We start from the raw sequence: 12,709 nt of genomic DNA, 5'->3' as shown, positions 1-12,709 counted from the left end.
AGGCAGAGGCTTAACCTGCTGAGCCACATAGGCACCCCTAGACCTTAGTTTAATTCACCATAAATCCAGAAAAGAACTAAATTGATGCTTGCAGATTTCAGCCACTGATTAAAATATCAATTCCACTATATTTACTACCATTTCACAGTAGAGCATAAGGTATAACCAATTCTTTCAAGAATTCTATAATGTTTTGTGTTAGGTTTAAAGAGAGCTTCAGGTTTTTTAAAATTTAATTTAATTTAATTTTTTTTTGAATTTTTTTTACCGTGTTCCAAAATTCTATTTAATAGAAGAGTTACTATTAAAAAGATTGCTCCAGAATAAGTAAGTAAGTAAATAAATAAATAATAAAAACTCTTTTTTACCCATACTTTGAGATGATGTAGTATTAGAGAAATCCATGAATTCTTAGATCCTAACAAAGTTTTAGTACTGGAAAGTAGATAATTTAGAAGAAGGACTTTTGTTATTTTATTTCGTAACATAATTTTTCTTTAATTTTGGCTGCTAGTAAATTCTATTTTACTTCAGAAATGTGAGAATCAGTCAAATTCAGTAAATATGTGACAAATGAGTATCTGATAAGCTCAAGAGGAACTTGGGAAGTAAAACGACTAGATTAGTTGAATTGCATTTCTTTGAACGTTAAAAAAGAAAACAAAACCTTATATTTCTCTTATTCTTGCTTTATGATTTTCATTCTGGTATTTATTCATCCTTTTTATCCCCCTTAGTGGATCAGGCAGATCCATTTGCACACGTGGCTGCCCTTCACTTTGACCAGATGCTTCAAAGGTTTGGCTCCCCCATCATCATCTTGAATTTAGTGAAGGTATGATGTGTCCGTCTGTTTAGTTATGAAATGGAGGAATATTTTTCCTCAGCCCAAAGGGGTTTACAAGCTTGCTTTACCTCTCCCCAGAGGAGAGGTTTCTAGATTTTCCGTGTTGTGACAGAGCACTGTGTCTGACCATCTAAGCCACTGTCCATTGGCCTAGGTTCTGTGTGGCCTCTTCCCTAGGGAGAAGCAGCAGTATGTTTCCAAGGGAAGAAAGCAATGCTGTCAATCTTCTGATTTCCTTGGGTGAACTGGAGATGAGTGAAGTTCTGCCTTAGTTTCCAAGACAGCCTGGAGAAGGAAGCATGGAGATCACAGAGCCACAGCCTAGCCTTGATATAACCCATTCCCTTGAAAATCAGAGATCTCTTAGGAAGGTTACATGCGGTAATAAGATCTGAAGGCTGGAGTCAGAAACTGGGGTGGTTTAAGAACAAGGTGGACAAAGTGGTGGCCTGGCCTTGCAGTTCTGTGCTTCTTTGTGAGAGTACACTGTCTGGTCAGTAGATCTCATGGACGTGAGTAGGCCCTTGGGTCAACAGCCTAGAATGGAGACAAGGAAACCAGATAAAAATTGTTTCCGAATCTGTTGCCACCATGTGCATTGAAGAGATTTATGCTGCCAAGAAAACCCTGAACACAAGGTTATTGTTACGTTACGGTTGTAGCAGTGGCCAACAACTTAATAGTGTGAGATTATTCTAAGAGATTGGTTAATAAATGTAAACAAAAAACAAGGAATCCTATGTCCGTTTAGTTCATTATTTAACAAGTCTTCTCAAAGGTTTCCTTTGTGCCATGGCAGTCATAGAAACAACTCATGCCTTCATAGAGCTGACAGTCTAACGGAGGAGATGGTGAAGTAATGCCGAAGTACCAACACATGAGAGCTTATAATGGGAGAGAAGTTTCTGAGGAGGTGATGAGGCCATGCAGACTGAAGGAAGAGGCATTAACTAGGCCAAGAAGAGAGAAAATAGTATTCAGTTCAGAATTGCAGGTTCCGAGGCCCTGGGTCAGGAGAGGGGACATGGTGCGTTTGGGGAAGGAAACGCCATGTATGGTGGGGTCCTGACGACGAGGGCCAGAGAGATGATGAGGGCACTGTTGTGGGATGAGGCTGAGGAGAGAGCTCTGGCCGGACCCTGCAGAGCCTTGTAGGGTGTGTCGATGAGTCTGGTCTTTATCTTTAGAGTTTAATGGGAAACCGCTGAAGGTTTTGCATGAGTGAGTAAGAGGATTGTGATCAGACTTACATTTTAAAAAGACTATGCTGACCTCAAGAGAACATGTGGATAGGCACAAGGTTAAAGAATGCTGGAAGACCCCATAGGAGGCTATTCTAATTGTCCAGGGAGGGAGTGGCCCTGGCTTAAACTGGGGTGGTATGGTAGAGATGGACAGAAGCATGCGGAGGGCAGAGACTGGGCGATGGGCTGGCTGTGACAGGAGGGAGAGGGAGAGGTCCGGCTTGACTCCCAGGTTGCTGGTGACTTCAGGTGGCTGGATGGTGATGCCATTCACCGAAACAGGGAACACTGACTTTGCTTCGCATTTTACAAAGTCCTTATGCTGCTGTTAAAAGCTATGGCTAAATGGAGATTCAGTCTATGATGCTTGAAATAATTCTGCATTAAATACATAGATTCAAAAAATAATATCCGATACATGGGGTTGTAAAGTGTTCTTGCCCAGGTTTCTCAAATGTGCATTTATTTTTTAATCTTTAAAGGCTAGTCGGCGGACTTAGAAATTGTACTTGTTTATCATTCCATTGTCAAAAAAATCCTGGCAATAACTGGATATTAACTAGAAAATAGTGTAGAGATTAAGTTACTGTTTTGCGGAATGGAAAGAAAAGGTTTTTGTTGTTATTGTCTTTGTCATTAGTTATTTTATTCATAGGACAAAAGAAGGTGTTTATTCAGTTCAGTCGGAAAAAGTATTAACTTGTGATTAGCGTCCAAGAACGCATTTGTGTGTGTGGAATGATACTGAGGGATCTTCACTTTTTTTTTCCACCTCCATATGAAGTCACTAAAGTGAAATACTTCCCTTGATTTCTTTTCTCTCTTACCGTGTGCTGTGAATATCCCCACCCCCCACTTCCCTTGTTATGGAAGTTTGAGGCGCTGGTTGACATTTCGCCACAATCCCCACCTGTGCCTTCAGTGCTATTACTGGGGAATCAATAGAAAGTCAACCTGTAGTCAGGCATAACTATTTGGAGGTTTTTAGTCTGAGGACCCTGGATGGTCACTGGAGGAGTCTCTGAACCCTTGAGATGATATGCAAAACCGCTTGTGTGTGTGATGTTTTCATTTGGTTGTAGCAGGGGTCTGTGCCCCAAAGGAGGTTGGCTTACTAACGCTAGCCCCCGACAGTCAGATGGGGCACAGAGCAAATTCCTCAGAGATGACCGATGGTTGATTGGATAACCTGTTCTCCCCATCTCATGAAATGTCAGATTTGATCAAATTTCAAAAAGGTTTTGTTTCCTTTAGTTGATATGAAGGGCTTTTGAGAAAAATTCCAGATATTTAATTCTCTCAGATATAAAAAGCTAACTACATGTTCGTTCTAAACTGATTTAACGCTTCTTAATCAATACTTTTCTAATTCCTCCCATTTGGTTTACTCAGCTGTGCAAAATAGATACCCTTTTTGTTTCCACAGCGGTTAGCTAATTAAATTCATGACAACTGATAGCTAATCACCATGATTGAAAACAGCAGAGACCCATTTTGATGCCAGCCGTAGTGCCTCCACACCATGTCAGTGTTACTATCACTGAATTGTTTTTCCTTGTCCCTAAGTGAAGTCCTGAACAGGATAACAATAAAAGGAGTTAGTTTTGATGAATAGTCCCCATGTGGCAGATGCTCTGAGAAGAGATGATCATGTTTTATCACTTTTAAGCCTCACATTTTTGCTGTGAGGAAGATACTGTTGTTGCCTCATTTTATAGATGAAGAAATAGAGGCCTAGGAAAGTTGAGAGCTTTGCCAAAGGCTGCGTGGCTAGCAGGCCGCAGCCTGAGAGCTCTCGAATGAGAAGCGTGTGATATGTAATGGGGTATACAGCAGGCAGGGAGGCAGAAGGTAAGATTCTCGTGAACACCTCTTAACCTCATTCAACCACAGTGTAAAAAGGGGAGAGGGGGAAGGGCCTGCCTTGGCTACTTCACAAGGGATTTTGTGAGAGTCCAATTTAAGAACGCCTATAGGCTGTCAAAGCACTCTCAGCCAGTTGAGGGATTATCTGTACAGACCCAGTTGATTTTGGTGACCCTTAGCTGGCTGAAGTTGGGGGTTTCTTTCTTCTGGTCCTTGGGGAGTTGTGCTCTGCTACAGTGGGGTGTGGAGTATGTAGACCAGCCCCAGGAAGGTGAACTGGGATTCTCAGGGCTCCAGGAAGTTACTAAAAAGAAATGTTATCTCCTGGAATTTTTGAAGCTAATTATCTGTTGATTTTAATTCAACAAAGCATTTATTTCTCTGCATTTATATTATTTTTATTTTAAGTTTTGTTTCATATATTTAAGACTTTGGCTTCTTGTCTTAGCTGAAAAGTAAAACTGTTAAAAGACTCTTCCTCTGATTTGAGGTAATTAGAAACCCCAAAATGTTTAATTTTTGATAAAGGAACGAGAGAAAAGAAAGCACGAGAGAATTCTGAGTGAAGAGCTTGTAGCCGCTGTGACGTACCTCAACCAGTTTTTGCCTCCTGAACACATGATTATTTATATCCCTTGGGATATGGCCAAGTACACCAAAAGGTGAGTAGATATTCATATGTTTGGTTCTGGCATTATCCTTTTCTTGTGATGTAAAATTGCAGGAAACTGATCTCTGTGGTAAAGTTAATGTGGGCAGCTGGGTGGCTCAGTGGGTTAAGCATCTGCCTTCAGCTCATCATCTTCTCAGGGTCCTGGGATCAAGCCCCACATCAGGCTTCCTGCTCAGCAGGAACTCTGCTTCTCCCTCTCTCCCTGCCACTCCCTTCTGCTCATGCTCTCTCTTGCTAGCTTGCTTGCTCTTGAAAATAAATAAGATGTTAAAAAAAAAAATAAAGTGAATGTTTTCTTTTAATTTCCTTTATGAATCTGCTTGAGGGGCTGTTTTCTACTGATGTATAATTTGAGTGCTTCAATTAATTGACCAGACTCTGTTTTCTGGTTTTTTTGGGTTTTTTTTTTTTTGCCCATGACTTATATCACTTGGACATTCTCTTTGAAGTAGCTGGTCACTTCAGGACATCCCTGTTCCACGACTTTTCCCTCACAGGCATTGGCTTCACTTTTCCATGTTTCATCCTGTCCTCCTGTTTAATCACTTTCTCAGACGCCGCTTTCAGACGATCTCACCTGTGGATAAACCTGCAGTAACTCCTGAATGTTGGTAGTAAATCCAGACTCCTTAGTGTAGTGTTAAACCCCATCGCCTGGTTGGTTCCAGAATGTAATAACTTTTTCTTTGTTCTGGGGCCAGTCTGTTCCTGAAAACTGAAACTGTGTGCTCAGCTCCCAGTGTGGCTGCCGGGGTCCCATTCCAGAGCCTCTGTCCCTGTTGTTCGCGCCCCCCAACCCTCCGGGGTACTTCCCCACCCCTCCTTTACCTGTCAAGAGCTGACTCAAAACATATCATCCCTGGGACCTCCTTTCTTCAACCTCGCCTTCTCCTTTTACTCATGTCCCAGGCATCATAGGTTTATTTTGAGGCCTCGTTCGTATTTTTAATGTTACTGGCTTGTTTTGTACTGTAACTCATTGTGCTTTTTTCCGAATCATTTTGTGTAGTTAGATACCCATGCCCACCTCACACACACATATGCACACATTTTCCTCGCCTCTAAGCCTGATCACAGGTGGGCACCATTTGTATTTATTTTCCAGGGTTTTCTTCCTCTGCCACCTCCACTGTATATCACACACGCCTCACAGTCATCCTGTGAATGCATATTGACTTGACTGCTGGGACTCTTAAGTAGTGAAAGGCTTTGGGAAAAGCTCTCCAGGGGATGTAATGTGCCAAGATTAAGGCTTGCCAAGAGCTGATGCGGCCCTTCATGTCTCTTTGCACCAAATCCTGTTCGTTACTGAGTACACATTATACGATAGAAACTAATTATTACAGTGTTCCTGTTGGATACAAACCAGAGATTTTAAAAATTAAATCCACGGATATCATTACTATTGACTCTATTTGCTTCAGATATAAAGGGTAAATATATATTAAACAGATTCTTCTCACTTTTCTCGTTCTTCCTCCTGTCATCAGCAAGCTGTGTAATGTCCTTGATCGACTTAACGTGATTGCGGAGAGCGTGGTGAAGAAAACGGGTTTCTTTGTAAACCGTCCCGATTCTTACTGTAGCATCTTGCGGCCAGATGAAAAGTACGTATGGTATTTAAAAACTGAAATCAAACATTTTGCTCTCATGGATAACTGTTCTAAATATGAGCAGTTTGTACTACTTGAAAGATGGATGAATTTATTGGGACAGACAGGACGTTCAGGTGATTGTGGAATGAACATTCACTGTGGGCACAGGACTTCCTCTGGTCATGTATCTTGAGATGGAGGCTGAGGAGTCTTTATCTTTTACTTCATGGAACAAACATTATATAAAATATTTCTGTAAAGTGAAGTTTTCTGCAGTGAATCCTATTTTTCAGCATTAAATAGGAGCAGGAATTTTTTTTCCATCGACTGAATACTAACATTTTAATGAAAATAATGTTTATCATTGTATTACAGTTATTTTCTCACAGATCTTTCATTATTACTACTTTGTGAGTTTCTTCAGATCAAGGATCATGTTTTATTTATCTTTTTAGGATCTGATATTATATATCCCCAGCATTTTATTTTCAACTACGAAGTTAACTATAATGGTTAAAAAAACAAAAGCAAAAAATCCTACCAACTGTATAGTGTGTGTGTCTTCAGAAGTCCTCCTTTTGTAGAGCTGAGATCAATGAGGTAGAAACCAGAGATACAGTAGAACTCATCAATGAAACTAGAAGCTGTTTTTTTTGTTATAATTTGAATTTTAGGGTACTTGTGACAGTGGTCCACAAGACCATTCCCAGGCTCAGGGATCCACTAGGAAAACTCAAAGCACTCAGCATATTCTCATACTCATGGCTGTGATTTATTAAGGTCAAAGGATACAAAGCAAAATTAGCACAGGGAAAAGGCATGTGTGGCAAAGTCCAGAGGAAATAGGTAAAGCTTTCTGAGAGTCCTCTCCTAATGGAGTCCCACACAACATGCTTAATTCCCCCAGGAGCTTGTTGTCACAGAATGGGTGAAACATTGCCAACCAGAGGAGATGATGAGATACTCAGTGCCAGGGTTTTTCACTGGAGTCTGGTCCCCTAGGCAGCTTTTGCTTGGCACATACCAAATTTCCTGACTTCCAGAAGGAACGAGGATGTTCAGCAAAACTATATTGTTTCAACAGACAGTTTAGGAACAGTGAACCACTCTCGTCCATCTGGGAATGGTGGGAACTCAAGTTCCCAGATGTCAGCCAAGGGCCAACCATATAAGCAGGCCTTTCTGAGAATAGCGGTCAGGCCTGTTGTGTGAACTATCTTCTGAACTGAACCTTCTTTAAAATAATGAAGATATTTCAAGAACTTAAAATATTTTAAATCATTAAAATGCTTTAAACCATTAAAATAAAATCTCAATATCATTATATATTGCTTAGAACATATTCCCAGGCATTCCTTAGCACATGGAGAAAATAAGTAGGAAGGACAATAATAAGGATTTCTGCAAAAACAACCAAAGGAATGCAGCAAAGCTCCACGAAGAAATGCTGGAGGAGGGAGAGAGTCTGACTGTTGAGGGGAGAAGGATAAAGCTCAGTGCCCTGTGATTACTATTAATGTCTGTAGAAACCAGACAGGAAATGGGCTTAAAATAAAGCAAGAGGGATTTTGGTTGACCATGGGAGACAAATGCCTGGGTGTGGGACCCTGGGGCAAGAGAAGATGCTTCTTTCCTGGGCCTCCGTTAGGAAAGAAAGCATGGAGAGCCTTCCTTCTGAGTTCTTTGCATATTCACTTACCAGAAAGAATGAAAGAAGCAGAATCAGTTGATTATTTTGGCGTATTCAGCCCTGTTCCTTTGATTCCTTATAAAGAGCTGGAACCAAAAATGAATATAGATTATACTATTAAATTTTTTCTTAAACATCTATTTTTAAACACAGGTGGAATGAACTAGGAGGATGTGTGATTCGCGCTGGTCGCCTGCAGGTATAGATGCTACTCTATTAATAATACAAAGAATCTGTATTTGCAGTGTATGATGTTTTCTGAAAGCAGCCATGAGAGAGAGATACTTCTTATTTAATGAAAAATTATTAACTGTTTGGAAATGATTTTTAAAAGCCTAACTGCCAGTATTTAACTCTTACAAGTGATACGCAGCTAAAATAATAATGGCCTGTAGATTTTTTCTATATAAGATAGATTTTATTATTGGAAATTAAAACATAAACAGAAATGGGAAAAGAATAAATTAGAATCACTTTGGAAAACAAGCCAGAAACGATCCCAATATATGTACATATAATAATTATGCTCTAAGAAAGATACGGCCTCAACCACTGAATATTTGGTTTTTACAATAAAGGAGATGTATCCAAATAAAAGCATGTATTTTCGTAATTGGTCCATGTGGGAAACATTCACTGTTTTATTTTAAACTCAGGAAGAAAATTCAGATACAGACTAGTAGGTGTAATGATGCCAGTGCAGCAATTTTAAGTGAGCAGCAAATGTGACTTTTCTATAATGTTCTTCATTGTTTGTTCAGGAATAATACCCTGCCTACAGCTTTTCTTCTGTTTTTTTAAGGAAGGACATCTAAAGTGGGATAGTAGCAGTTTTGGCCCCTGAATAACGGTTGACAGTCTTAACGGTATTTCTGTTTAGACTGGCGTTCTTCGAACCAACTGTGTGGACTGTTTAGACCGCACCAACACAGCACAGTTTATGGTGGGAAAATGCGCTCTGGCGTACCAGCTGTACTCCTTGGGACTGATCGACAAGCCGAATCTGCAGTTTGATACAGACGCAGTTAGGTAAATCTTTTTCTTTTTTTTTTTTTTTTTTAAGATTTTATGTATTTATTTGACATAGAGAGACACAGCAAGAGAGGGAACACAAGCAGGGGAAGTGGGAGAGGAAGAAGCAGGCTTCCCACCAATTGGGCAGCCCGATATGGGACTCCATCCCAGGATGCTGGGATCATGACCTGAGCCGAAGACAGACACTTAATGACTGAGCCACTCAGGCGCCCTGCAGTTACGTAAATCTTATTTTCCACCTTCTGAATGCTGGTAATCACAGAGAGTAAAACTGATTAATAATAAGGACTTCTATGAATTTGTTTCTTCTTTTAACTTCTCAAAAATTATGTTGCTGGAAGACATTTTTCAAAATAATTTTGTAATATTTTATTAAAGACCTGTGTGTTGTTGCCATGGTTTTTATTTTTTTTGTGTGTGTTAATTATGAATAAATACTATGTTCTTTATATAAATCCAGAGTGCTTTAGATAAATACAAAACGGGTGGGTTTTTACCAAACAAATGCAGGGGTGCCCAGGTGGCTCAGTTGAGCATTGACTCTTGGTTTTGGCTCAGGTCATGATCTCAGGGTTATGAGATCAAGTCGAGCCCCATGGTGGGCTCCGTGCTCAGCACGGAATTGTCTTAAGATTCTCTTCCCCCCTTTGCTCTCCCCCTTTTTTCCTCCCCCACTCCTGTCCTGGCTCATGCGCACTCTTGCACACTCTCTCTCAAATAAATAAAATCTTAAAAAAACAACAACAACAACAAATTTAGATTGCATTAGAAAGAAGAAGTCATGTGCCTTCATGCATTTTGAATTAAAAATATAAGGTACATGAAAGATTGATTCTTCATGAAGGATTACATTTCTTCACTGTCCATTGGATCTATGCCACTGTGTGAAGTGCTCTTTCTTGAAAATACAATGGCGCTTGTTATTGGTCATCTGAGGTAGTCATAAAGGCTCTGTTAGGAAAATGAGCAACTTCCAAGTGGCCAGATTCACAGATATCACAGCACTGAAAATCTCAACAGGCACTTGGAGAAATACAGGTTTCAAACGTGTTCTGAGGAAAGAGTATGGTTTATCTGTCGGTGGCAAGAGCTCATCAAATTCTGTTGTGGGAGGTAAATTGATTTGGCAGCCTGAAGAAAGTTAGGGGTCCTTTAGTCTGGTTAGAATCACCTTGGTCTGGCTTTGACGCCTTGTGTTTTTGTTTCTCCAACCTCCATTTTAGTGTTTTCTAGAACGTTTTTTTTACTTACTAGACCATCACTGTAGCATATATTTTACATATGGATTTATCATCAAGAGTCTGCTTGAAAGGCTATTAGGAATTCATATGTGGCTAACTGAACCATGTGTGTAATACTTCTGGTAAAATTTTGTAATGTTTATTTTTCTTTGATATAGGTTATTTGAGGAACTCTATGAAGATCATGGGGACACCCTTTCCCTTCAGTATGGTGGTTCTCAACTTGTTCATCGTGTAAAAACCTACAGAAAGATAGCACCGTGGACCCAGCATTCAAAAGACATCATGCAGACCCTGTCTAGATATTACAGCAATGCTTTTTCAGGTAATTCTGCAATAATAAGCCATTCTAAAACTTTACCTGATATGCACTTTTCTTCTTATATACACACCTTTTTTGAGCAATCTAGCTAAGTAAAACCAAAGTTTAAAATAGAATCTCACTTAGAATGTTCTAAATAAACATTTATTCAATAAATGAATGAATAAATTTTATATTTTAAATAGTGCAGTGTTGCATTTTTCCACCCATAATAGGAGCTTTTAAGTAGTGCAGAAGATTTTTTTTAAAATGTCTATTTTATTTATTTATTTGAGATAGAACAAGAGAGAACACATGCGGGTGGGTGGGAGGGCAGAGGGAGAGAGAGAAGCAGACTCCCTGCTGAGCAGAGAACTTAGTGCAGGACTTGATCCCAGGATCCTGGGATCATGACCTGAGCTGAAGGCAGCCACTCCACTGACTGAGCCACCCAGGAGCCCAGTAATGCAAAATACTTTGATTCCTTGGTTTCTGTCACCTTGCAATACATAGATAAATCTGTTTGAGGGTATTTAATCATTATTTTAAAAATAGGATTCATAATCTTGACAAGCTAATTTTTTAAATGTCAGCTAGAAATTAATAGTAGCATTAACACTAAATTATATCTTTCTTTGTTTTATGACTTGTGAATACTCAAAAGTAACAAGTTGTTAAAATGGTACTTCTGCTGCCTCCATTCTGATGGAATTTCCAACATAATAGATATCACAGACCAAATCCTTATATTCTTCTGCTGGAGGGACGGCATAGAACTGTTAACTTTGGATTGCTGTGTAGCAGAGCTGAAGTACAGCTATGGACTGAGGAGAGGGCTGCCATGTTGGGAAGGGCCTGCCCTCCTAAATATGATTGGGTCAAAGGATCTTTGAGTGGTTTCCTGGCGACCAGACGTAGGCTTCATGAGGGAGGGTGGTAGCATGGGACTGACCTCAGTCCTGGCTGGAGGGACCCAGCAGCAAGAACCCGGAGGTGATCCCTGGATTCCTAAGGAAGGAGTTGTGAAAAACTGGTAGGAAAAGTTGCTTGGTCCACACCAAGGGAACTACAAGAGAGTCTCTGGTGACGGGAACTTCTGAAGCATGCCTGAAAGCACCCACAGAGTCAGCTTTCAACATTTCCAATTCCCAGAGAGAATTCAAAGTCTGTTTGCTGTGTTACAATGTAAGCATATCTGTTTTCCATGCTGCATAACAAATGATTAAGAACGGCCTAAGACAACATGTGTTTATTATCCCACGATGTCTGTGGGGGGAAGTCCAGGCACAACTTAGCTGGATTTTCTGCGTAGAGTCTCACAGAGCTGCAGTCAAGATGTCAGGCAGGCTGTGGTCTCATCTGGAGGTCGGACTAGGGAAGGATTTGCTCCCTGCTTGCGCGTTTGCTGGTGGAATTCAGTTCCTCATAGTTTTTTTGTGACTTTGGGACTCTTAGTAACTTGCTTCTTCACAGCCTACAAGGGAAAGTGAGTTTCTAGAATGAGTTTTCCAGCAAGAGAGTCTTACAATTGTGGGGGCGATGGCCCATCCCTTTGCCGTATCCCATTGGTTAGAAGCACATCATATCTCCCACCCCCTGCAAGGGAAATCAGTATCAGTTTGCTAGGGCCACTGTAACCAAATAGCACAAACTGGGTGGCTCAAAGCAGCCCAAATTTATTATCTCACTATACTGGAGGCTGAAAGTCTAAAATCAAGTTGTTGGTGAGGCCAGGCACCTTCTGAAACTGATAGGAGAGAATCCAGACTTGCTCTTTCCTTTCTTCTGGTAGTTTTCCAGCAATCCCTGGTGTCCTTTGGTTTGTAACTGTGGCACCTCTGTCACTGCCTCCGTGGTTACATGGCCACCTTCCTTCTTGTGTCTGTGTCAGTGTCAGATTTCCCTGGTCTCATGAGGACACGAGTCCTATTGCATTAGGTCCCATCCTAATTTAGTGTGACATTTGAACTTGATTACATCAGCAGAGACCCTATTTTCCAATAAGATTATACATTCACAGGTATTTGGGTTTAGGACTACAACGTATCTTTTGGGGGAGACAGTTCACTGTATAGCAGAGAGTATCACACTACAGTACGAGCACCAGAAGGGTGGGGATCATAGGGTTCGCCCTGGGGCGCATCGCACCGAGTAAGACCTTCCCTTTTCACACACTTTGGAGGAACCAGAAGCTGGTGGGTAGCCTGGTGGGCATGG

General features: G+C 40.6%; 1 protein-coding gene across 3 annotated transcripts in view; it reads left to right on the top strand.

Annotated features, from left to right (window-relative positions):
• Positions 1-12,709, top strand: part of FIG4 (FIG4 phosphoinositide 5-phosphatase) — a 124,150-nt gene that overhangs the window by 44,291 nt on the left and 67,150 nt on the right. For all 3 annotated transcript variants that reach the window (XM_004753497.3, XM_045080210.1, XM_013056702.2), the window contains 6 exons: positions 738-835; positions 4,486-4,619; positions 6,121-6,237; positions 8,069-8,114; positions 8,796-8,944; positions 10,350-10,516. In XM_004753497.3, coding sequence (XP_004753554.1) covers positions 738-835; positions 4,486-4,619; positions 6,121-6,237; positions 8,069-8,114; positions 8,796-8,944; positions 10,350-10,516 — 711 coding nt within the window. The remainder of the gene's footprint in view (positions 1-737; positions 836-4,485; positions 4,620-6,120; positions 6,238-8,068; positions 8,115-8,795; positions 8,945-10,349; positions 10,517-12,709) is intronic.

The sequence above is a fragment of the Mustela putorius genome, unplaced genomic scaffold, assembly GCF_011764305.1.
Source record: "Mustela putorius furo isolate JIRA1106 unplaced genomic scaffold, ASM1176430v1.1 tig00000450_pilon_pilon_pilon, whole genome shotgun sequence".
Classification (NCBI taxonomy): domain Eukaryota; kingdom Metazoa; phylum Chordata; class Mammalia; order Carnivora; family Mustelidae; genus Mustela; species Mustela putorius.
The sequence above is the reverse complement of the archived record's forward strand: the minus strand, read 5'-3'. Positions and strand labels throughout refer to the sequence as shown.